General features: G+C 50.5%; 1 protein-coding gene across 2 annotated transcripts in view; it reads left to right on the top strand.

Moving 5' to 3' along the window:
- The first annotated feature begins 3,129 nt into the window (after positions 1-3,129).
- Positions 3,130-26,023, top strand: part of ARHGEF26 (Rho guanine nucleotide exchange factor 26) — a 28,512-nt gene continuing 5,618 nt past the window's right edge. The window contains exons 1-10 of one of the 2 annotated variants that reach the window (XM_059479111.1): positions 3,130-4,206; positions 5,584-5,620; positions 7,502-7,647; positions 11,144-11,200; positions 13,385-13,545; positions 19,285-19,437; positions 19,839-19,968; positions 21,059-21,133; positions 22,201-22,290; positions 24,999-25,153. In XM_059479111.1, coding sequence (XP_059335094.1) covers positions 3,130-4,206; positions 5,584-5,620; positions 7,502-7,647; positions 11,144-11,200; positions 13,385-13,545; positions 19,285-19,437; positions 19,839-19,968; positions 21,059-21,133; positions 22,201-22,290; positions 24,999-25,153 — 2,081 coding nt within the window. The remainder of the gene's footprint in view (positions 4,207-5,583; positions 5,621-7,501; positions 7,648-11,143; positions 11,201-13,384; positions 13,546-19,284; positions 19,438-19,838; positions 19,969-21,058; positions 21,134-22,200; positions 22,291-24,998; positions 25,154-26,023) is intronic. The other variant, XM_059479112.1, reaches the window with a different exon arrangement.

Below are 26,023 nucleotides of genomic sequence, written 5' to 3' on the forward strand. Positions count from 1 at the left end.
CTTGGGAAGGGTTTCTGTGGGACAGAGGGAGCCTTATCCCCTGCATGCTAATTCTGGGACAGAGAATGCTCTGAGCAGAGCACGCTGCCTCTTCAGCTGCCTGTGAACAGGCCAGGGAAACAGGAGAGTTTCAGAAGAATGTAATTTACACTGCTACTCCCTAGCTGGCAGTCAATACCGATGGGACATGCAGTCAATTCCTCTGGGGATTAACCAGCAACTGGGCACTTCTCCTGGAGCCACTCCAGCCCTCCCCTCTCTGGGAGGCACAGAGGGGACAGATGTGCTGGGAATGGCCCTGGGGTGCCCAGAGGCAGCAGGGCCTGGGCTCCAGCCAGCAGCCAGGGTCACCTGCACAGCAGGACATGGCCAGGACCATCCTACAGGACACTGTGCTTGAGACGTGAAGCATTTGGGTCATAAACAAAGCCAGGTCTCACTGCTGGATTTGCTCTTTGATTGCACAGAGGCAAAGTGTGCTTTTGATGTGGATGTAGGGAGAAGAGGAAGAATCCTCCATTTTCCTCGGTAGATTTTCAGGCAATAAAAATGTTCCCCACTGAACATATCTGTGCACACCTGCCTCATGCTGGTTGTGATAAACAGGGGCTCTGGGTATCACGGAGTGTTTGCCTGCGGGCAGGTATGGACATGCTTCTGGTTTGGTGCTGATTCCTGCCACCAGCTTTCAGGTCCTGTGGCTGGGAAATGGGAGCTCTCCCTCACAGATGCTCAAGGTTCCACATGTGGGTTACCTGGAGTGCTGTGGAATGGGTGGGAGGCTGCCCTGCAGGTTCCTGCGCCCATGCCAAGGGTGCAGCACTGCAGGCTGTGTGCTGGGCAGGGAGCTGCCCCAGGGAAGGACTCGCTGGCCTGCCTGGGCCCTGAGTTTGGGATTTCAGTGAATCCCTGCCTTTGTCAGAAGGCTTAATAACCACGTGTACATTTCTTTCTTCTCTTAAATTACAGAGTTGATTTTACTTTTCTTATGATGGCAATCTTATTGTAAGGTTTTGTTTCTCTTTCACTGTGCATGAAAGCCACTGAGGTGGCTGTTCAGGAATCAAAATTATTCCTGTAATTGTAGCACAGTGAATAAGTATGTGCAAGAGAATAATCTTGTAAAAGCTGATTACCTCAGTCATTAATAATTAGGATTTATGAGTTAAGTAATATGCTGCAACTATATCCAATACCTTGGCAATTGCACGTGGAAAGTTGAGAGATAATTTTAGAAATAATTCATTGGGAAATCCCAAGTGACAACTAAACCAGCATCTTAGGTTCTGCCTGTGGCTTCTCCCTTCAGCTCTGACTGTTTGAAGATGGAGTGGCAATTTGCAGTCTTGTCTCATTTGTGGACATACACATTTGTTCATTTTAATTTCTTTCTGCATTGCTTAATTGGATTCTTAGCAAGATTTTTTTGTTTTACTGGGCTCTTCTGGCAGAAGAATTAATAATACATCTGAAGTTTAAGTGGATGTACACAGAGTTGTCTGATCCTTATATTTTACTCTATATTTTTTCTGATTGTTAACAGACTCAGTATAAATTAAATTTTCATATATTTAAAAAGACAAGAAAGCTCTTTCAATCTACTCCAATTTTGTATCTTATTCAGTGATATATGAAATCTGGCAAATTCAAGTCTTGCAAGTATGGAGAGGACAATTACCAATCTAACAATATTTTTCTGTCCCTTCTCCCTTCAAGTTCATCCAGGAGCCTAAGTGGGTGAGTGCAGAGCTGTCACTGTGCGGGCAGGGCCTGCCCTCCAGCACCTCCAAACATTCCAGCTATTTCTGCTCTGCCAATTACACAGGAGCAGAATCACACCTAGGTTTTGCCTTTCGTGCGTTTGAGACAGACAAATAGTCCAGCTTCATGATTCAGTACTAGGGAAGCATTCTATATTGTATTTTAGATTCCTAGCCAATGTGGCGTTTAATAGCGGAGCTAATTTCTCATGCGGATGCTCCCTGTGCTGTGACAAAATGGCTTTTAAAACACAGGACTCCTTATTTTTTTCCAGTGGAAGCAGAGACAGATTTTAACTGTAGAGGAGCAGAGAGCAAAATAAGGGCATGTTGTAATTATTACTGCATGTAACAGAGCAGAAAAATGCCCGTGTCTCTTTATTTCAGGACTCTGTGCGGAAGCTCTCCCCTCCTGGGAGTGCAGAGACCCTTGCCTGGGCTGCTAGAGTCGACAGAACTCCTGCCCTGGCACAGAAACGAGCATATATTTTGTTTTCCTTTTTAAAATCTACTTTGCTCTCCACTGATGTATGTTTAAGCTGTATGTTGTCCCAAAGTCACAGCCAAGTTTTACCATTTTTACAGACACAGGTTTTTCAGGGTGATGTAGTTTGTCAGAATTCCCAGCAGGTACTTTGTCGATGCCCCATTTTTTTACCACGAAGCTGTTCCTTTCCCAGCTTTCTCCCAGCTCGTTGCCGGCAGTAAGGCAGCGCCAGCCGGCCAGGTGCCGCTACAGAACGGGCAGGTGTGGGGGCACAGCCGGGGGGTCCCGATGGCGGCACCACCGCACGGCCGAGGCACGGCTGGGGGCACTGCCGTGTGCCAAGCGTGCAAGCCAGCACCTTTGCCGGCAGGACACCCGCGGGTCCCGCCGCGGGAAGCACCGGGCTGCCGCTGCCGCCAACCGGGGGCCGGGCAGCGCTGCCCTGCTGCCCGCGGCTCTCCTCGGCCAACCCCGGTAACGCGGCCGGCTCGTGCCCAGAGCTCACCCCGCTCACCCCGCGGGCCCGGGCGCAGCCGGGGCACAGCCGGACGCGCCGGTACCTGCGCGGGGCAGGGGAGGGCCCAAACGGGGCAGGGGAGGGCCCGGGCACAGCCGGGGCACAGCCGGACCCGCCGGTACCTGCGCGGGGCAGGGGAGGGCCCAGGCGGGGCAGCGGCCGTGCCGGCGGCGGAAGCGCCGCTCCGCCCGCCCCCAGCCGAGCCGCAGGTGGGGCGGGAGCGGCACGGCAGCGGGCGGTGCTCCTCTGCCCGGCCCTCCCCGGCCGGCCCGGCCCGCGCTGGCCCCGCGCCCGGCGGGGCTGTGGCGGCGGACGAGCCGCGCTCCGCGCCCGCCTCCCTGGCGAGCGGCGCCGGGCGGGCGGCGATGGACGGGCAGCCCCCGGCGGGCCCCGCCGCGCCGCGCTGGAGGCGGCGAGCGACCCCCCGCCCGCTGCCGCTCGCCTGGAGCAAGCCGCGGCCGCAGTCGTACCAGAGCCCCAGCGGAGTGCTCGTCACCGACTTCCCCGTGGAGGACAGGTGCGCCTTCCCCGCGACTCAGCCCGCCGGCACCGGCAGCCCCGCCATGGGATCGGTGTCCAACGGGACCGTGCGGCCGCCGGGCTCCCCCGCGCTGTCCCCGGAGCGGCGCTCCCGGCTGCTCGCCCTGCCACCGGACAGCCCCGTCGGTTCGACCGCCAACGGCACCGTCTCCCCGCCGGGCAGCGGGCAGGGCCGCCGGCCGCGGCCGCCCAGGACAGCGGGGCTGCCCGCGCTGGCCCCGCGGCAGGAGCGGATCGTGTTCGGAGCCAGCGCTCAGCCCCCACCGTGCCCCCGGGTTGGTGAGCCCCCGGAGGAGCCGAGAGGATCCCCTAGGAACGGCCGGGCTGCCGGGCCCCCGCAGGAGCCGGGAGGATCCCCTGGACGCGGCCCCCGGGCTGCCGGGCCCCCGGAGGAGCCGGTGGTGTCCCTGGGGAGCGGCCGGGCTGCCGGGCCCCCGGAGGAGCCGGGAGGATCCCCTGGACGCGGCCGGGCTGCCGGGCCCCCGCAGGAGCCGGTGGTGTCCCTGGGGAGCGGATCGGCCGTGGCGGGCGCGGAGCCCCCCGCGCTGCTGAGCACGCACAGCCCCGCGGCGCGCAGGGTGGGCTCGCAGCAGCTGATCCCCCGCAGCCTGGCCGAGAGCCGGCCCGCGGGCCGCGCCCAGGGCCACGAGCGGGGCCTCAAGGCGCGCAGCCTGGTGGAGACCCCCCGGCCGGCCCTGGGCAGCGACCCCGAGGACGAGCCCGAGGGCGGCCCGGGCGCGCTGCGGCGCGGGCTCCGCTCCACGTCGTACCGCCGGGCCGTGGTCAGCGGCGTGGACCTGGACGGCTCCGCCGACTGCAAGAAGAAGAACAGAATGTCCCAGCCCATCCTGAAAGCGGTGGTTGAAGATAAGGAGAAGTTCTCGAGCCTGGGGAGGATAAAGGTAAGGTGTGCTGATAGGTGAAGGTGTTGGCTCCGTGGGAGTGCGGCCCTGCTGATCCTGCATTTCTCATAAATGCTGGGAGTTTTCAGATTGCTTTTTTGATAACGCAAAACTTTTCATTTGACTGTGAGTTTTAAAAGTGCTGTTTTCCAAGTGAGGTCTTGGAGATGGAAGGCTCTGTTGAAACCCAGGAGAGCCTTTGCTAGCTGCCTCTTGCTCGCCTTTCCTGCTGGATTCTCCAGCTTTCACAACTGAACCATGGGCTTAAAACCTGTTCCCCAGAAAGGAGTAAACAGGAAAAAAAAGGGACATTGTCTTAATAAAGTCTGTGTGCTAGAATAGCGAGAGAAAAATGAACTTCCTCCCTCACTTCTCTGAGACATTACCTTTAAAGTATTTTTTAAAATCACTGAGTGATTTTTAAATTGATAGAAATCACTTCAGGTGTTTTAATGCCTGAAAGTAAAAGCAGCATGCCTGTTTTTAAATCTTGGTTGTAATCCCTAGGAATTCTGTAGTAGAGTTACATTGAATGTTAATGTATTAAATTGTAAAGACATACTGATAGTGTTCTTTCACTTATCATAATGTAATATTGTATTTCCTTATTTTAGATATAACTTGTTACTGTATGAAATGTATTCACAGATTTCTGTGTAATGAAGTACATCCAAGAGCTGATGCTGTAGCTTTTAAAATAATTATCAGCTTTATAGCAGTTTTCAGCCAGTTTGAAATTACGGTAGTGGATGCTTCTGTGAAAACACTGCAAACAGCGAAATAGAAATTGATGAATTTGTCAACAGCTGCAAAGTGTGGTTTGGTTTGGTAGTAGACTTAAAACAGTGAGTTAAGTTTAAGATAGGAGGACATGAAACTGTGTTGTCCTCACAGAGTTCTCTGCAAGTGGTGTTTTATGAAATAGACTCTTGGCCCTGGGACTTGTTGCACGAGAGCAGCTGTTTTATTTCAGGGGTTTGTTGTGCTCTCAGAAGGCTCCTTTACACAGTGCTCAGAGTGGTTTTGTTTGCAGAGGGGAAGGGCAGCCTCTCAGTGCTGCGCCTCTGCAGACAGCCCTGGGACAGAAGGATGAGCCGAGTTCACTGAACCCCTCTCCAGCCAGTGCAGTCTGTTTTTGAAACACAGGGAAAACACATCTAAACAAGGCATGAGAGAAATGAAACTAGTGTAGCTTTTCACTTTCTCTCGTGACACAATTGTTTTTACTGAACTCTTGTCCGACACATGAAGTTTACAGATTAGGCCCTGTTGATCTGGTGCCCAAGTCTTGAATAAAACAGACATTCTTGTTACTGTGATTATTTTGCATTCTCCTCCTTCTAACATATCTCTCTTTTCTCTTAAAATTACCTGCAGAAGATGCTGAAAGGACAAGGGACGTTTGATGGGGAAGGTGAGTCCTGTTCTGTCCAGACTTGCTAATAACTCCCAAGGGAAATGAACTTCAGGATCGTTTTGCTCACATCCTTTGTACGGAGTCAAAGACTCAGTACCTTCTTTTTCAGTAATGCAGCTGAGATTTGGGACTATAATTTTGGCACTAGACCTACCTTAGGGCTATTTTAAAGACTGTGAAGTGACAGACTAAAAGGTGTGTCAAGGGCTTCTTCTCCGCATAAGCTCCTGCCCTCCCCAAAACGGAGCTGTTGGCTGTGTTTGCCTCAGCCCTGATAGCTCTGTGCAGTTGCACAGTTAGCTCCTCCAGGTGGGACTGCCCTCCTGCCTGTTCTGGGGCTGTGCCCAGGTGCAGGACATCTGATCCATCAGGGGTTTGGGCCCTCCCTGCAGCACACACCTGAGTCATTACCCTGGGCTGGGGGTCACACAGCTGTTTGTGCCTTCTCATCAGCTCGGGGTGCTGGGCTCAGCCCTTGGGCTCTGTAAGCATTTTCATTTCTTGCTGCTTAGGCTTCAGATATAAGTGTCAGGAGAACACTGTCTGTGGAGCTGTATTTTTGTGGTACTTGTTAATTCTGGGTTTGCCAAGTTTGCTGCTTTTCCTGATACTTCAACAAGAAAACATCTATGATAAGTCCACAGAAGTTCTGTTATAATAACTGCTAGTCTCGTGGCTTTTCCCTGTTTAATGCCTCTTTGAGGTCATCTCAGCTGTGTTACCTTCCTCTTGTTTCGGTTTTCAGAGCTTCCCACTGTGTTCTCTTTGCATCATCCCCTTTCCTACTCTTTATTTTTATCTCTTCTCACGCTATCTCCTGATGATGTTTTCTGGATTCTCTTCAATGGTCCCGTCTGTCTGGGGTGATACCAGCTATTAACTTTCTCTGGAATGCCTCCCACAATTCAGTTGCTGTGACAGTTTCCTCAGTTAAAAGTGTATAAACTCGACAGGCCCTTCCCCAAAGTTGCTCCAAGGGCCACACCTGGTCTGAGCAGGTGGGACAGACCCACCCAGCCAGGTGAGGGGCTGCAGGAGTTGGGGCCCTGCCTGGAGCAGCCAAACTTCCACTTCAGTTCCCCCTTCTCTTGTAGGGGAAGATTGGATGTTATCCAAAGCCTGGCCCATCTAAAAGTACCTTTCAGAGCCTGCCTGCTTAATGGCTGAGTTGGCCTGTGGGTTTTTGTGGTGTAGAATTTCTGTCCTTGCTCACTGCTGTTGCCAGGGGTGTGTGGCCAGGGAGGCTGGGAAGCAATGGGAGTGCTCCATGCCTGTGTTCCTTTGCCTCTGATAGTTCTCCATTAATGATGGCACAACTCAAATACACCAGGAGGGTATTTGGTCTGAAGGTTCATAGGTCTCCTGCTTACTCAGACAGGCTTTGTCTTTTAACTTTCTATTTGGAATAGTTCTGACCTCAGATCTCTGAAACTGGGAAACAGTGAAATGTGAAGACAGTATTTAGAGTTGACAGAAGAAGGGTTGGCCTGGGCAGTGTGCTTTTCCTGGACATGAAAATAGTGAGACCTGCACTCAGTGGCTGCTCCACTGACACACAATCCTGTTTTCTAATTGCTGGTTAATTACAGAACTGGGTACAGCAAACCAAGGAAGAAAAAATTGTTTGCTATTTTTTTTCTTGACAAAGGCCACATCTGTTCTTTAATTCGGTCTGGGAGGATCTTTGGGTACAGTGATCCATTGTCACTGTACTGCACCATTGTCCAGCCCAAATCAGTTGCGATCTTTGTCTCGTGGAGTGTGAGCAGCACAGTGACACTTTGGTTTCTTCCATTGTTTAAATGTTAGTTTAAATTTTTATGAGACCAACTAAACTAACTTTCTAGCAATGACTGACATACTGTTGTTATTTGACAGAAAATGCTGTATTATATCAGAACTATAAGGAAAAAGCTCTGGACATAGATTCTGATGAAGAGTCTGAGCCCCAAGAGCAGAAGTTGGATGACAAGGTTGTTTTTCACTATAAGCCCCTGAGGTCGACGTGGAGCCAGCTCTCTGTGGTGAGTTGTATGGCCAGAGACAGCATCTCAGGGTGGGTTGAAGCAAAGTCTTCTCTTACTCGCTGCTGGAGTTTTTGGCTGAAATTTGTCATCATCTTTGTCACTTTATAACAACGACATGGAGGTCCCAGTCAGTTACTGGTCTTTGTTTCACATAAAAAACAATGAAACCAAGTTCATTTTAGAGTCCTGTACTTGGCAAAGACACAACTTTACTGATTCATTAAAAAAAGAGTTGTGTGAGTTCACTAAAAGGGTGAATTATACTAAAGAAAGGCTTCAGTTAGTTTCAAACAAGTTGCTGCTGAATTGTTCTGTATCACTGCACAGCAGCTCTTAGGCTGGCTCGAGTGCAGATGTTTAATGGAAAGCGTTTTGAGAAGTGCAGAGCAGAGCTGGTGGTGCTGTGCTGTCCCTTGCACAGGCTGGGAAGTGTCTGCAGGGCCTTGGCAGAGCAGCATCGTTAAACAAAGTGAATTCAGCTCTTCTGCTCAGGGCTGCAGTCTCACTGCCTTCCCTGCTCACAGCCTGACAGATCACTGATAGCAGCTGCTACTGCCACAGCTCTTTCCTGTACATGGGATTTTGGGACTGAAGGAACCATAAAAATTCTGGACCATTTCTGTGCCTTCTGGAGGGATATCCCTATAATGAAGGGTTTGGGGTTGTTTTTTGTTAATGTAACTTGTAGGATGTTGTAGATGCTCATCTCAGGCATTAGAGAGATTATGCCATGACAAGATCGCCTGGAGTATTTGACCATCAGCTCTGTATATCCCAATAAATGAGGGATTAAGCCTCAGGGAGCGCCCCAAAGGCTGGTTAGATGGTCTGATTAGCAGAGCTTCTTACAGATGCTGATGATCCTTTGCACTTTAAAGTATTGAAAGATGAACATCTCTGATTCGGTAATTATAATGAAGGCAAGACAATGTGGTTTTGTAAATATGTGCATTAATTTTCTTTTTCCAACAATCAGATACTTAAAATACAGTTCATTGGCTTCATGTTGCAAAAAAAAAAGTGTTTATAATGAAGTCAAATTGTTTTTTCTGCCTTCTGGGCAAACTAGCAGTTAAATGTTCAACAGCTGAGGTATTTTGGAAGGAACGCTATTTAGTAATAATAATGATAATTTCAAAACACTAATTTGCTTTGAGACAGAAATAGCATGAGGACCATCTCAGGAGGAGAACTATGCTGTGCTTCACTTAGAGAAACCGGCTTGTTCTTTACTGCTCCTCACACACAAACTTGTGCACTGTCTGTATTTGATTTGCAAAATTGGAAGTGGGGATTATATGGGAGAAGGTGGTGCATGGAGAAAACAAAATCTGGGAATGTGAGACTCATAGTGACTGTGTTTATAACTCTGGAAAAATTACATGCTGTCAATGTGTATTAAGAAGTTGAAAAGTGAGTCTGGAGTTGTTGCAGGAAGTCAGCTGGAAAATGTCAGTCCTGGGTTTCAGCACATGCTAGGAAAGGAGGAGGAGAATGCCTGTGGTGTTCGTGAGCAGTGCCTGTGCTGGGAAAGTGAGGGCAGGGGCAGAGGATCCCCTCTGTCTGCGGGAGGCTGCCCTGGCAGTGCTGCAGCTCCCTCCACGCTGTGCCTGAGGGTAGTGCCCTTCAGGTATGGAGTGCTCAGATTCTTCATGAGAACAGTGATAAAAAGGGTGTTTCTGTCTTCCTGAAGTGAATTCACACATGCTGATCTCAGATGTGACTGGTTTCTCATTCATGTAAAATTCAGGTGCTGTGAGTGGCTTTAGGGAGCCACTCACAGGTCACTGTCCAGGGCCACCCACAGGTCACTGTCCAGGGCTGCCCCCTTCCAGGGCCACTGTGCAGGGTCACCGTGCAGGGTCACTGTCCAGGGCCACCCACAGGTCACTGTCCAGGGCTGCCCCCTTCCAGGGCGGCCACTCCCAGGGTCACTGTGCAGGGTCACTGTGCAGGGCTGCCCCCTTCCAGGGTCACTGTGCAGGGTCACTGTGCAGGGTCACTCCCAGGGTCACTGTGCAGGGCTGCCCCCTTCCAGGGCCACTCCCAGGGTCACTGTGCAGGGCCACCCACAGGTCACTGCCCAGGGCTGCCTCCCCTCCGTGGTACCAGCCCAGACCCCTGGTGTGACTCTCTGGGGCCTTCAGGGCTGATGTCTGCACCTTTCTCTCCCTGTACAAAAGGGCTTGTGGTCACTTTGGCTGTGGTGCAGCCACTTTGTAGATTCCTGTTGAGTTCCCCCTTTCAGCACCTCCTCATTTTGAAGGCACTTTTTGTCCCTGAATGGAGTTCACCTGTCCTCCTCTCATCCTTTGCTTCTCACCTCCATGGTTGAATCAGTCATTGCTGAGGAGAAGCCAGTTCAGTGTTGGTAGCAGTGATGTTGGGCTTCTTCCATTCCTTCTGATCATATTCTTAGCTTAAATGAAGTTTTTGTTTGCTTAGTATCACACATGTGATGTTTTTTTAGATTACTTCAGCTTAAACATTTTTGACACATCAAAATTAGGTATTGAATTTTCTTTGGCAGAAATGGCCAGAGCAGTCTCCATATCTGGGTCTCTGTCTTTTGGAAGTGTTGCTGCTGGTGGGGAGTGTCAGGCTGGGCCCTTGGCTGTGAGTTCATGTGCCCTGAATTGCTGTGTACTTAGTGGGACACACCTGTGTGTGCCAGCTGCAGTTTGGAGCAGGAATTCAGCAGGTGCCCCGTGGAGCTCCCTGCACTCTGGCACTGTCTGTGTTAACAGGGAGCACTGAAATCTGGGGGATGTGTTCCTAGCTATTTCCTGTGCTGTGTATTTTTAGAAAACTCTTCCACGGCATCCAGAAGAAAGTTACATTGCACCTTTCAGTGCCATTGCACTTCCTCAGGAATGCTCTGAAGCTTTCAGGCTCCTGATTAAGATGTACTTTAATTGTTAAATAAAAAGCCATCTAATTAGCTCTTGCTCAGCATCCAGAAGTGTCTGCTCGTGGTGCTGTGGGGGTCTGGGAGTTGTGTTCCATAGGCTGGTGGCTCCCACACTGGAATGTTGCTGTAACTTCCACAGGCATTTACCTGTGACTGTGCTTTGGTGTGCAGACCAGAGTGTGGCACCTCCTTATTCCTGCTGCCCAGCATTGTGGGGCCTGCTGTGCAGGAGTAAAATGAGGAATAATATATCCTTTAAAATGCCAGGGAGCAGGTGGAGCAAGAAGAGAAAGCTGTTGGTGATAGCATATTAGGAGAAGACTGACAGAAATGGGTGTGGGTCTGGTGTCTGTGATGTGCCTCTGCTCCACAAAGAGAGCAGGGCTTTCCACATGTGTGGTGCTGTGCCCTTTCCTTTCCCTTGCCCTGGTGTCCCTCCTGATCTGGGTCCTGTGTTTAGAACTCCTGTAGAGCCAGGCCCTCCTTGGTGCTTTGCTTTCTAGGTTTTGATAGTCCTGTCTCTCTTTTTAATCCCATTTTCCCACAAAAGGTATTAAAACATCGATTGATTTGTCTTTTCAGGTGAAGAAGAACGGCCTGTCAGAAGCCATCAGCCAGGAGGAAAGGAAGAGACAGGAGGTACTCTGTGTTTTGGGGCTGCTGCTCAGGGCTGCACTGCATGCCTGCCTCAGAGCTCTGGTTGTTGATAAGAGTTCATTGCTTGCCTTCCTGCTCTCCAGTGAAGTCTCCTCTCTCCCCAGGGAGAAAAAATGATCCCAGAGTGTGCTGAGGTGCCTGTGTCCATGCCAGGGGCTCCTGGGCTGCTCCAGCCTGGCAGCACCAGGGTCGCTGCTGTGCCAGGGAAGGGGTGACAGGGACTCCCAGAGGGGAAGGAAATGTGGCACAGGAGTTTCCATAGCAGTGGGGAGCAAAGAGCAGCTTTTACAGAGCCTCTGGGCTGTACCTACCCCTGTGGGCAGTGCTGGGCACGGGGTGTGCCTGCTGGAGCCCAGCTGGTCCCTGAGCCCTGCAGCAGGGCAGGGGCTCCCTGATGGCAACAGCAGCATCAGGGTGCTTGTCTGTTCTCTCTCTGCCCTTTGCTCCTGTGTCCTCTCCATCCGTTTTCCCTGTCCCCTTTGCTCCTGTGTCCTCTCCATCCACTTTCCTTGTCCCCTTTGCTCCTGTGTCCTCTCCACCCACTTTCCTTGTCCCCTTTGCTCCTGTGTCCTCTCCACCCACTTTCCTTGTCCCTTTCTCCTTGTGTCCTCTCCATCCATTTTCCTTGTCCCCTTTGCTCCTGTGTCCTCTCCATCCACTTTCCTTGTCCCTTTCTCCTTGTGTCCTCTCCATCCATTTTCCTTCTCCCCTTTGCTCCTGTGTCCTCTCCATCCACTTTCCTTGTCCCCTTTGCCCCTGTGTCCTGTCCCTGTGCTGTGCCCCCGTTCCTCCCTGCAGGGCTGTGTCCCAGGGAAGGGGAGCTTGCCAAGCCTGGCCAGGGCAGCTGTGTCCCTGCAGCTCCTCCCCAGGTGTGTCCTTCCCCAGCAAGCAGGGCTTGGCTAGGAGCCCTGCAGCATTGCCTGCCATGGCAATCTGCCCCAGTGCCTTCTTTCCTCTTCAGGACATGGCTCAGCCTCCTCCTGCTGGGAAGCTTTTGAGACAAGGCATGTATTTCAGTGATATCCTTTAGGAGCCCTTAGTCAGTGTTTCCTGGAGCCATACTTGCATCCTTTCAAAAAGAACAAGTTCTTTGGATTCCTTTTAAATGTAAAGTCTTCAATGTTACCAAAAAACTTTTTCATGCCTGAGGGTTTTTAATTTGAATTTTAGAGGCCAGTTCTTTCAGTGGGAGCCTAAAAAAATATTTTTAAGCTGTAGGTACATTACCAATTCATGCTTTTGCTGTATTTCTTTTAAACTGCCTTTTATCATGTATTCTTTATCCGTCCTTTGAATTGCTTTTTAGAGCCTATTAGATTATTTTATAGTTATATACATTATCACTGCAGAAAAATATATTTGTTTGTCTTCTGCCTTGATTAATGTCCATGTCCTGTCTTCATACACATCCCATCTTTCAGAATCTGTTAGTGAGATGGGTATCCGTGCATTTTTCGGCTAAAGAAAATGTGTCTCAGACTGGTTTGACCTATTTTCAGTAGGTGTTCCCTTGCAAGCCTAAGGTGCTGTGTGTGTGTAGCAGCTGCAGGGTGCCCACTGCCCCCTGAGAGCGTAACTGTCCTTGGGGTTCACACGTGCCCTGACCCCGCTCTGTGCAGAGGAACCCCAGTGTGGCTCCAGGTGCCCCCCAGCAGTGCCCAGCAGGCACCAGGGAGCTGCCCCAGCCCCTGGCCGTGTGTCAGGCGCCCTGCTCTGGATTTTGTTCTCCACAATGTGCTGGGCTCAGGGTCAGGTGATTCTCTCTGCCTTCCTTGCACACCAGGAGCAGAGTGTCTGCCCCGTTCCTGCTGTGCTGGTGACTTGTTCCCAGCCTGGGAAGAGCTCCACCAGGGACCTCAGCCTGCTCCCTCCAGCCTCACTGCTCTGCTCTTGGGGTCACACCTGTGTTGAATTCTCTTCTGTCTCCTGTTTGCAGTTGCATTGAAAACTCTGAATATAGACTTGTTAACAAAGACTTTTTTCCTAGTATTAAATAACTTATTTATAATTAATGATGCAACTATTAGAGAGATGAATATTTAAGTCATAATCTCTAGCTTACATCCAAAACTTTGCTTTGCACTCCTGCTCAACATTTTCTTTTTGTTTTTAAGGAAAAAAGCCCAGTCACTAGCAAGTATCTTCTTTCCCCCCTTCACTTTGCAGGCAATATTTGAGGTGATATCTTCTGAGCACTCCTATTTGCTGAGCCTGGAGATTCTGATCCGGATGTTTAAAAATTCCAGGGAACTGAGCCTCACAATGACCAAAACAGAGAGCCACCACCTCTTCTCCAACATCACGGATGTTTATGAAGCAAGCAAAAAGTGAGTGTGGCATTTCTGTACTTACCAGAGCTGTGCATCCTTAAGCACAGCAGCAGGTTTCTCTTTGGATGCTGAGTTATCCATTTTAGTGGTGGGCATTTCTTCCCAAACTCCTGCTGGTTTGCAGGTGGGAAGTACAAGTGGCAGAGATCTGCACAGCAGTGCGAGCAGGGCTGGCCTGGGACTGGTGTGTCTGAAAATGCGAGGGAAGGGAACCACAGAGTGAATCATAGTGGGAATCAGCATCCTTCAGATGTGAGCAGTTGTGGGCTAAATGCTGCTCAGGCATTCAGACCTGCTCCTTGCAGGGCATCAGATAAAGCTCAGTGTGCCCTGCTGAGCTGTTGAGCTGGAGCTGGAGTTCCATGCTTGCCCTGCAGAGCTGGCTGGTGCCAGGTGGTGCAGAGGTGCTGTCCTGAGGTGTGCTGTGCTCTGGGACTGTCACTCACGCCTGTGTGAGCACCAGGGCCTGGCTCTGCTGCCAGGGGCATCTCTGGGACTCTCACCCACCCCTGTGAGCACCAGGGCCTGGCTCTGCTGCCACGGGCATCTCTGGGACCCTCACCCACCCCTGTGAGCACCAGGGCCTGGCTCTGCTGCCACGGGCATCACTGCTCTGCTGCTTTGGGGCACATTCCTTCAGTCTGCAGCCAGGCAAACAGACACTGCAGATAGTGCCTAGAGAGGAGGAAATGGCAGATCTTACAAGATACAAGTGCAGAGGAGTCTTGTTGCTGGCTGGTAATTACTGCCAGTGTTATTTAATCCAGGACATGCATATGTATGTGCTCTCAGAGTACTTCACACTCTCTTTCACAAAGTTACTGGAAGTGGCTTGGCTTCCTTGCAATTTGTTCTGTTCACAGCAGCAGGTGGATTATGTATTCCACATAACTAAAGCATCAGACTGTCTGTGTTGCTTTTCCTGTCCCTGATTTGCAGTCTGCAGTGAGCACAGCGGCTGCAGTGGCTGGTGAAGGTACTGAGTGCTCACAGCTGTGGCTCTGTACAGCTTTACATGGATCTCTTTACCTGTGGAACAGAGAAATATTGGGCTCCTTTCAGAAGAGGGCTGAGGGTTGAACAAGGATTCTGTATGGTTTTTTATTTTGCTCCCCCTTCTTTTGTCCCCTTTGTGAATTCTTTAGCATTAAACCCTCATTTACCTTGGTGAAACTTGTGAAGGTCCATGTCCCCAGTCACAGTAAAGTCATTTCTTGGCTTTTTTTCTCTGAGACACCACAAAGTCTGTGGAATTTAACATCTGTTGTGCAGCAGTTTGACTTTTGTCTTCTGAAGTTCATGCAGCAGCAAGATCTTGTTTTTTGGAGGCTGATGTGCTGTGTCAAGTGCAAACCCAGTTCAGGAGCTACAGAGCAGGAGAATGTTTGGGTTTGGCTGGGGACCCTTCCTTTCTCCCTCCCTGCCCCCCTTCTTTGTCTCGTGCAGTTGAGCTCTTTTGTCAGAGGCTGGGGTTGTGTGGCCCCAGAGCCACCCCAGTCTGGTGGCACTGGTGTCAGGGAGTGCAGCTCATCAAAGGCTTCATTTTCCAGGAAAAGTTCCTTTTACAGGTGCTCCTTACACAGTGTGAGTTGTGAAAGTAAAGGACCATGGGGATGGGGAGAGCAATGCTCTTAGGGGAACTCTAACATCCCTTTTGATTAATAGTCTTCAAAGGAAGTGGGAGGGAGAGGAAAAAAAGGGATGGAAAAATACCACATTAGCCTAGAGTTATCTTATTCTTTCTTGTGTGTGAAGTCTCATGGTTTTAGAACTTGGATTTTTATGACTTGGGGTAAAATCAGAAGTCATAACTCCTTTTTAAACCTAAAGGAAAACATAATTTATCTCCCAAGTTTTGCAATACTGTTAAACTAAAACAAAACTGTGCTGGCTTTGAGCAACGTCATTTCTGTAAACAATGGAAGTGATTTTAAACCAGATACCAGCCTGGTATCTCCAAACTGCTGCTTTCTGTTTTCAAGGGGTTTCAAAGTAACAAAATCCACCTTTTCACTTTAAAATGGAGTCTCTCCCATTCTGCTGGTTTTTAAGCAGCCTTTGCCTAGTACAAAACCTGAGTATTAGTGTAGTTACCAGTGGTTTTGGTTGCTGGGACAAAAGATTGGTGAGCTGAAGAACCTGTGCTGATGAAAATACTTCATAAAAACCTTTATTTGAAACTGCTTAAAGCCTCTGTCTAGGAACTTTGACCTGGAACACGTTTAATGGAAACTCTCCGGTAACACCAGGATGGGCCTGTAGTGCCTGACAGGGCATTCCTGGGGGAACAAAGCTGCCTTTGTTGGGAGCAGAATGCAGAGAGCAGAGACTGTCTGTGCCTCTGGGAGCTCCCTGGAATGTCTGTGGCAGAGGAGTGGGGATGGATAACCTGTGCAGCACCTGCTGTGTGTGTTTGTGGGAGCTCCTGGAAGGTGGCTTCAGAGAGCTGGAGCTCATTGACCCTTGTGTGATGTGCTGGAACTCTCACTGGTCAGGGGCTGTTGGGCTGGGCTGTGGGGATGCCAGGGAGCAGCTGAGCCAGGAGTGAGCCAGGAATGCAGCCTGAGAAATCTCTGTCAGGTCAGACAGCTCCCCAGGAGCCTCTCTGGGGAAAGAGGAGTCCCAGGGAAATTAGGGAATTTTCTAATTTTTTTTCCAATTTTCTAGTCTTCAGGAGCAGTTGGTCTGCAGGGTCACATCCCCAGTTTATAGGAAGAAGGAAAGCTTTAGCATTTGTGCCTTCTCTGCCATTAGACCAGCAAAAGGCAGATGATTCTGTGATACCAGAGCAGCATTGGCAGGAAAAGATCCTGACAAAACCATTTTAACAGATTCTGTCAGGTTTTAAACTCTGTTTTCGTCGCAGAGTGACAGGATTGAGCACTGTGGTTGTGCTGGGTTCATGACTTGCAGACATTCCCATTTCATGTTCCCACAGCCTGGGGCTGGGCACGGGGGGCACACAGGGGGCACACAGGGGGCACACAGGCTGTAGGGCCAGCTGCCCCTGCCTGGCCCTTGCCCAGTGAAAGGAGCTTTGTGGGCTCTCAGTCTGCAGGCCCAGGTGTTACATTTGTGTGTGTACATTTGTGTGTGCAGCAGTAATGTGTGTTGGCTTCCATTACTGAGATTGTGGGAACTCAAACTGATTTCACTTCTGCACTTTAATAACCCTCTCTCCAGCCCTTTTTTATTTCGATTCAGCATGAAGATTCTATGGAAATAAGACTATTTTTCCTATTTTCACTATTTTAAATCCCCCTCCCCTTCCCTAAATGACAGTCATGTTGCAGATGTTCAGCTTCTGTCCCTGATGAGAAGGTTCAGATTTGGAGAGGTTAATCAGAAATCTCTGTTGCCTCTGGCTGAAGTTATCTCAAGGTGGCAGTTGTTACTCTGGTAACAGCTGCACATATCACAGCCCCTGTCTCCAGGGGAAGAGGCTGAGTTCTGCTTGCTGCCCCTCCCCTGGTTTCTGTCCCTGCTGGTGCCAGCAGCACCCTGGAGCTAAACCTGCATTTTGAATTTGGCCCTCGGCCTTCAGGAGTGCTGCAGAGTGGATGGTTCTTTAAACAGTGTAAGGACAAGATGAGGGAAATGAAATTCTGTCCTACAGTGCTGTTTGACTTTCTCTGAATTGGATCTAACTTTAACCAGAAAAGTCCTGGATTTAACAAAGAGATGTTTGAAGTAAATCCTTCTGACATTCAGCAAAAATAGCTGCACACATCACAGCAAATTCCTTGTTGGTTAAATTGAATGGAATCATTCCATCCCTCAGTCTTGAGCTCTATGGCAGAATCTATCCTAAAATTGTAAGTGAAAGGGTTTATGATGTGTCTGGTTCACTGATTGTATCCAATAATTAGCAGATTGGATATGGAAAACTACAGCTTTTGATTCAAACTTGGATGCAGGATTTCCTTATGGGACGTATTGGGAGATGGGACTTTGACTTTGACTGCTCCTGTTTGTCTCTCTTTTCCCTTTTTTCTTTTCTTTTTTTTTTTTCTGTCTTCTCCTCTCCCATGTCTTTACTGTTCTTACAGGGACTGTGTGTGCTGATGTCACTGATGAAGCGCCAGATAAATTCTAAAGGTGGAAGCTGTGGCCCAGCAGGGTCCAACACCTTGTCAGTGTGCCATAGCACAGCAGGAAATGTTGGATTTCCTCGTTTCCTGAGCAAAGTGAATTGGCAGCAGTGGGAGGTTCTCCCAGCCATAAACATGTCTGAGCAGAGAGAAACAAATCCCAGTGTGGGATGGGGCTCTGCTGTGCCTCCTGAGACACTGCAGGCTCCATACTTACAGGCTCTTTTTTCTGTAATTTTATTATTTGTGTGCCCCTTGGGGCTGGCCCTGGCACTGAACCCAAGCCCCCGGCACAGGACGGGTCTGTGGCAGCTCGGGATGTGCCGTGCCCTGCAGGGGCTGTGTGGGGCACAGGAGGTGCTCAGGGCTCTGCTGCTGCAGTGACAGGGCCGGAACAAACCCTGAGCCCTGTTAGTCAGCCAGTCCATCTGCACTTCCTGCGTCAGAACATCACAAAACCCAAAACCAGACCAAAATCCACTCGATTGTGGTGGCTCTGCTGACCCACCGAGAGCCTGGCAGCCACTCCGTGCAGCAGCTGCTTCTGAGCACACCTGGAGAGTGCCTTAATTTAGTAAAGCTCTGTTGCTGCACACACTCAGCTGCTGCTCAGCCTGTTCTGCTCCTCTGGCATGTTTGAGGTGTGTTTGTAAAGCAAACTGTGGAGGGCATCACTTGAAAAAGATGCCAGATTTGAAGAGCCAGTGTTAGCGATAAAAAAATTGAATAAAGGGCTGAAATTAAATAAAGCAGATTTCAAAATATTGGAGCTTAATGTGAGCTCATGCGTTCTGAGTATTTCCTTGATATTTTCTGTGCTGTATGAGGATTTTTGTATGAACTTGTTGACTGCAGGAAGTTGAGGGTTCTTGCAGTGAATGCTGGTGTACAAAGGCTTCAGCCAGGGCAGCGTTTCATGTGTGAGGGGTGACCTGCAGAGCTGCTCTGAGCTGTTCCACCCCAGCCGTGGGGCATTTCCAGTGGGCACCATGGAAATCAGGGCTGCTGCTTTGGGAGCGTTGGGAGTGCAGAAAGCAGTGGGAGGCATCCAGTGGCCAGACTCACATGTGGGACAGACACAGCAGGGAAGCTGTCAGAGCAGCATGGTCAGGGGAAGGGCCAGCTCAGGATTTTGGGTTCTGTGCCCAATTTCAGTGCTTCCAGTCCCTGTTCGGTTCCGGTGGAGGGCTGCAGGATCTGGAGCACTGTGTCCTGCTCCACCACCACATGGCTCAGAGCCCCACATACCTGTACTCCATCGAGCACTTCTGGTGCTGTGCTGCCTTTAATTGCAAGAGGAAATGTGTTTATGTGTGTATGAAGTCGTTTCATTTATTTTCCAACCCTGTTTCTGGAAATTCTGGTCTGACCAGCTCAGTGATGCTGTTTGGTTGTGGCATGGGGGAGTGGGAAGTGGCTGTGCCAGCGCTGCTGCTGAGCTGCCAGGGGCCGTGTCCTGTGCCCTGGGGCCGTGTCCTGTGCCCTGCCAGCCCTGCCCTCGCTGCCCTGCCAAAGGAGGGATGGCCTCGCCCTGTCAAGGCCAGCCCAGCTGGCATGGGTTGGTAACAGGGCTGTGTCAGGGGAACGCTGTGAGAGGAAGATGCTGTTTGCATGTAAAAGCGAGCAGTGGATGTTAACCCCCCAGGTTCTTTGAAGAGCTGGAGGCCAGGCACCAGAACAACATTTTCATCGAGGACATCAGCGACATCGTGGCGAGGCACGCGGGCTCCACCTTCGACCCCTACGTCAAGTACTGCACCAACGAGGTGTACCAGCAGCGCACCCTGCAGAGACTGCTGTGAGCATGGAGAGCCCCCTGCAGGGCTCCCGGGCTGGGGGGCTCTGGGTGCCCCTTTTGGGTACCCCAGTTTGGGGTAGCTCCCAGCCGGGCTGGGCTGGCCCTGCTGGGCACCTCCTCCTGCCAGGTCATGGCTCACACTCCCCTTCCTCTGGCAGTTCAGTGTCACGCAGTGGGACAGTGGCACTCCTGGGTCTGCCCTCACAGTCAGGGGTGGCAGCTCCTGAGCTTTAATGTCAGTGCTGGGGCTGGTGGGTCTGAGAGTATAAAGCTGAAGGCTGGGGTGGCTGACTCCTGAAAATAACATTCCTTTTTATAAAATCATTTTATTTAAAATGTAGCAACTCACAAAATCGTTTGGGAGAACATCCCATTGAATTGTTCCATCCTCTTTCCCCCAGAGCCACAAACCCAGCGTTTAAGGAGGTGCTGTCCCGGATCGAGTCCCACGAGGATTGCAGGAACCTGCCCATGATCTCCTTCCTCATCCTCCCCATGCAGAGAGTCACTCGGCTCCCCTTGCTGATGGATGTGAGAGCACCTGCTTCCCTCTTTCCTGCTGCTTGTTCTCACACTGTTAACATTATCTCAGTTCTGGGTCTCTCCAGTCTCTTCCTGCCTTCTCCCTTACAGCATTCCTGGGCTGTGGATTATGGATTCCTGCTGCATTTTTTGCTGAGTGGGACTGGGCCCTCCTGCTCCCCCATTCACAAGTCAAATACTTGGATGTTCTAGTGGGGAAATTGTACAGTAAAGGGTCAGAATGGTTCTGAAACTCAGGAGGAACCAGCCCAGGAATTGCATGTAGTGCTAGGATTGAAATGAACCCTGCAGCTCAAAAACAAGACCTGCTGTCCTGTGGGATGGTGAGGGCCCTTAGGCAGGGAATACTCTGGCAAGCTGAAGGATGGACTCCATCCCAAGGGAGCTGTGTGTGAGTGGCACTGAGCTGTCCCTCCCTGTGCAGGGACTCAGAGTGATGGGGGTGCCATCGTGGTGTTTGTCAGGCAGAATTCACACCAGGAGCTGGGGTATTTCACTTAAGGTGCCAGGACTAAGTGAGGAGCTGGATCGCCAGCAGGAGTGCAGATTGTGATCAGGCTCAGATTCCAGCACTGGTGGGAGCCAAAAACAGAACTTATAATTTTGTTTGTATATTTTTAAATTGAGCAATTAGTAATTTGATCACCTGGACAGTTAGTTCATTCATGGATATTGAATTCTCTCTTCTCTGCAGTATGTTTCTAGGTAAAAAATGGAATAATAATCTAGTATTCCTGCAGAGTGTCACTGGGGGTGCCTTCCCCTTCTTGGGTTTTTTTTTTCCTATACCTCCTTCCCCTCTTTGGCTGAAATAATCTAAACAATCAAATCTAGCATTTTATTTCCCACTCTTTCAGTTTTGTTTTTTGTATAAACCTCATCTTGAGAGGTTTTTCATCACTTCGTTCCCAAACATTTGCAGGGAGGCTTTCCTTAGTGTGACTGAGTGACCGGAGTTCCCTCTTTATCTCAGTCCACAGCTGTGATTCAGCTCCTGGATTTCAGTTAAGATGTGAAATCTCTGTGGGTTGCAGTCTGTGCTGCTTGGTCCTCTGAAGTAACTGATGTTTTGTTCCAGACGATTTGCCAGAAAACTCCCAAGGATTCAGCGAAATATGAGAACTGCAAGCAGGCTCTGAAGGAAGTCAGCAAGGTATGCTCTCAAGTAATTCCTGAGTACTTCCGGGGAAAAATTGATGTTTTCCATGCATAAATACTGCAGGCAGGAGGAGCACTGAAGGTTCTGCATTGTTGTATTTAAGGAAGGGCACTGGGGATTGGGTTTGTGCAGAATTACTGCCTCCTACTTGGGAAGGGATCCCAAAGTGGATGATACTGTGGTGATTCTGGGTTTGTGGGGGAGCAGTGTGGCAAGTGAATCCAGCTGGGAGGAAGGTGTGTGTGTGGAGCTGATCATCAGCCTGGGTCAGAGCAGTGCTCTGCTCAGCCAGAATGGGGCTGAGCCCTCTGGAGAATCACAAATGATGGGGTTCCTGTGGGATCACTGGGGTCAGGGGGAGCTGGGAGCGGTGCAGCCACGGGGCCAGGCCTGGTCACTGTGGCCCTGGAAACACCATGGTGAGGTGGATGTGCCCCTGCTGGGGTCTGTGCCCCTGTTGGGATGTGTGCCCCTGAAGTGCCTCTGTGCCCTGCTGCCTCCGTGCCCCAGCAGTGCCACTGCCCCTGCTGCCTCCGTGCCCCAGCAGTGCCACTGTGCCCCTGCTGCCTCCGTGCCCCAGCAGTGCCCCTGTTGGGGTGTGTGCCCCAGCAGTGCCACTGCCCCTGCTGCCTCCGTGCCCCAGCAGTGCCAATGTGCCCCTGCTGCCTCCGTGCCCCAGCGGTGCCACTGTTGGGGTGTGTGCCCCAGCAGTGTCTCTGTGCCCCTGTTGGGGTGTGTGCCCCTGCTGGCTCCGTGCCCCAGCAGTGCCACTGTTGGGCTCTGTGCCCCTGCTGGGCTCTGTGCCCCTGCTGGGCTCTGTGCCCTGCTGCCTCCGTGCCCCAGCAGTGCCACTGTGCCCCTGCTGCCTCTGTGCCCCAGCAGTGTCTCTGTGCCCTGCTGGGCTCTGTGCCCTGCTGCCTCCGTGCCCCAGCAGTGCCCCTGTTGGGGTGGGTGCCCCAGCAGTGCCTCTGTGCCCTGCTGCCTCCGTGCCCCAGCAGTGCCTCCCCAGCAGCAGCAGGCTCCTGGGCTGCAGGCCCTGCTCAGCCCTGTCCCGTTTGCAGCTCGTGCGTCTGTGCAATGAGGGCGCCCGCAAGATGGAGAGGACGGAGATGATGTACACCATTAACTCCCAGCTGGAATTCAAAATCAAGGTAGGATGAGGAGCGTGGACAGTGAACAGGGGAGCATCACCAGCATGGTCATATCCCACAGTGATTCTGGAAAAGTGAACTGTTGTGGCACGACAGAAATTAAAACTTTTGGTCAAGTATTTTAATTTTATTAGAAGGTGATGCTACAGCACAAGGGATTTTGAATAAATACTGAGTGTAGAGTATTCTTTGCTGTAAAGATAAAACTGCTGTGAAAATTTTGGCATTAGGAGAGAGGCCAAAGGCTGCTGCTCACTGCTCAGATTTGCTTATGTACCTGATGGGAAAGGTGTGCTGGGAAAACACTTCCAGGCAAGGGAGGGACCCAGGGGTGTTTGTCCTTCCCCTCAAGGGTGGGATATCACAGGTTTCTATTAAAAACTTCCTGTACTATCAGTCTTTTGTAGGAAACACCAGCAGACCCAGCCATAGGTAGGGGAGGTTTATTAGACTTTGTTCAAGTACATTTATTGTTTCTATTCAATGTTCGCTAAAATCCCATTTCTGTCTTTGATTGCTATAATTCATGTCTGATACCATTACACAGTGGGGATTCTTTTGACAGAAGATTGTTTCATTATCAGGCATGTAGTGAGTGGAGGTTGGTTCATGGTTTTAAAAGCATAGCTCTTGAAAGGCCCTGGGTCAGGCTTGGGGCAAATGCTGCCTCCAAAAAGACGTTTTCAACTTGCCCAAAGTATTTTTATTCTCAAATATTGTCTAAAAATTGATAGCAATAATATTTGCTTATAGCAACAGCAGCAACAAACAGAGCACTTCTGGGCAAGTGACACCAGAGCATTTCCTGATGGGGTTACCAGACTCCAATCTTGATGAGTCCAGCCCAGAGTGGGGGCTGAGCTGCTCCGAGGTTCCCTCAGATCCCAGGAGTCCCTCGGGCTCTGGGGTCCCTCTGTCCCTTATTTATCCCTCTCTGTCTCTTATTTATCCCTCTCTGTCCCTCGGGCTCTGTGGCTCCTGGGTGACCCCACCTGCCCTGGGGCTTTGTCTTTCCTTCCTTTTGTGTGAGATTTCCCATTTTGCATCCAAGCCCCAGCCCTGCAGCCCCTCAGGCCCCAGGGCAGGGGAGCCCAGCTCTGGTTCAAGGCATTTTTCACTTCTGAGAGCCTCTTTTCTGCAGCAGGGACATGGTGCATGTGATTTGCTCCTTTGGCAATTCAGGAAAAAACCAAGCTGTCTCTGGAAGAGAGTCAATTAGGAAAATGGGATGAACTCATTTGGAGTACAGATTAGAGGAATTTTTTGTTCATCCTCAAATAGAACTTTTAAAAGTATTTTTTGCTTGTAAACCAATCATCATGGGACTGTAATTCTGTTTTATGGCCATTATAAATTAAAGTATTTCTGTTCTTGCCCAGTCTCACAGAGTTTTGGAGATTTGTTTATTATTTAGTTGGATGTAACTGTGGAGAGCTTCATGGGAACCAAGGGAAGTGACTCAAACCTCCTGGTGCTTGTGTACATGGCTGAACTGTGGAATTCAATTTTTAATTAAGGTTCAGCAGTTTTTGTTCTTAAATTTTGCATCTTTTGCACAAGAGAAGCTGTGGGGTTTGTTTAGGGAGTCAGTGTTTGTTCTTCCAGCAGTGAGGTCTCAGTCCCAGCACGGGGTTTGGGTTTGGCTCAGCAGGTACAGGCAGGCTGCAGTTGGCTTGGCCAGGGATTAACAGAGACAAAAAGCCAACTCATGCAGAATGGGGGAGGCAGCTAACAAACTGCATGAAGGGATGTTGTTTAAAGCGTGTGAAAGGTGCTTAAATGGAGGGAAAACAGGCAGTTGTGCTCATCACCTTGGTCTGCCTGGAGTGTCTGTCTGGGGGCAGCCTCACAGGGTCTGTGTGACCAGCACAGTCCCACATCTCCCTCCTTCCACCTTCCTGGCCCAGAGGGACAAAAGGGCCTCATGCAGGCTCTGTCTCCTGCAGCTGGGAATAATTTGGGTTCATGAAGGCAAGGCTTCACAGCAGGCAGCTCAGGTCCTCTGCTGCAGCTGCTGCAGGTGTTGGCCCTCAGCTGGGGCAAAGGAGCCTTCCCTTGGTGCTGCCAAGGAGAGCACACAGAGCTGGGGAAGGAAGGAGGCTGCACTCCCAGGTGAGGAGGGTTTGTTTGTACACCCTGCCCACCTGTCCTGGTGGCACTGGCACAGAAGGTGTCAGCTCTGCCCCAAGGAGAACCCTGAGGTGCCGAGGACACTCCCATGTCCCCTCTTTCCCATTGGCACTGGCACAGAGGGTGCCAGCTCTGCTCCAAGGAGTGCACTGGCACGGGGAGCGTCTCCTCTGCTCCAAGGGGAGCCCTGAGGTACCAGGGACACTCCCATGTCCCCTGTGCTTCAGGAGCTGCTCTCACCCTGCAGACACACTCCTGAGGTCAGGCTTTGCTCGGTGCCCTCAGGAGCTCTCACAGCCTGTTCCAGCCCCATGGGAGCAGATCAGTCAGGTCTGTTCATTTCTCTTTTCCATGAGCAGCAATGACAGGTGCCCCAGTGATTCCCAGGTATTTGCAGCTGCAACCTGTGTGTTGTAGCAACGATGCAGTCCCTTGAACTTTGGTAACCTCTTTGTGTTTGTAATCTCTGAGCTTTGAGTTTATTCAAGCGTTTTCCCCAAATAGATTGTACTCTGTTGTCTGTTTTTTAAATTTTTTTTAATTGGGAAGGATTACAATGTGATTTTCTTGCCTTGCAGCCGTTTCCATTGGTTTCCTCTTCTCGGTGGTTGGTGAAAAGGGGTGAATTAACAGCATATGTAGAGGACACTGGACTTTTTTCCAAAAGAACCTCTAAGCAGCAGGTGTACTTCTTCCTCTTCAATGATGTCCTCATCATCACCAAGAAGAAGAGGTAAGAGCTTCCCCAGTATAAAACTGTTTTTGTGTTCAGTTCTCAAATCACAGTGACTTTTAACGTGATCCTGGCTGTGGAATGAGTTCAGGAGTTATTTGAGTCTCTGCCATGGGTTACCAATAACAAGTAACTGCTTGTTAAACAGGATTTACTTCTGGCAAACACAGTTAAGATTCCAAATTGTCAGAAGAATTAAAAAGATGGTTCTTTATGCCCTAGCAAAGACAAGTTTGGGAAGGATGAAGTGTTGGGGCTGTCCTTTCCCTGCACACTTGCCAGGACTGCAGGAGCATGAGGCTCCCCCTGATTTCGTTAGCAGTGCTGGAGCTCGGGGTGAGCCCTGCTCCCACCCACAGCGTTTCCATGGATCCACAGCATGGACAGAAATGTTTGTTGGACTTGGGGCTGAATGTTTGTGGTTTTCCTTCAGCAGCTGAATCGCAGAAGATTCTTAACATTGCACCAAGACACCTCTCCTCACTTGGAGCTAAAAATGGGCATTTCTGAGGCTGCACTCGGGGCTTTACCAGAGTTCATCTCCAGCCCTGCCTCTGCCCTGGCTCCATTGCTGAGCTGTGCCTCTGACCTGCTGGAGATGCTGCAGAGGAGGGAGCCCAAGGGCTCTCCAGTCACAGGGCTGCTCCCCAAGGCTGGGCAGGAGGGGACGCAGGGATTTGGCATGTGTGCAAGGCTTTGAAGAGGGATAAAAATCTGCTTTTCCCCACTGCCCAGATTTTAATTTATTGGGAATGTTTCTTCTGCCAGTTGTCCTTGTAGCCCCTGCTGTGTGTAGATGCAATCTGATTTTTTTTTTAATCATTAAAATGCCATAATACTTGCCAAGCACTAATGCAGTGTCCTGAGAGG

The sequence above is a fragment of the Ammospiza nelsoni genome, chromosome 10 (genome assembly GCF_027579445.1).
Source record: "Ammospiza nelsoni isolate bAmmNel1 chromosome 10, bAmmNel1.pri, whole genome shotgun sequence".
In the NCBI taxonomy this organism is placed as follows: domain Eukaryota; kingdom Metazoa; phylum Chordata; class Aves; order Passeriformes; family Passerellidae; genus Ammospiza; species Ammospiza nelsoni.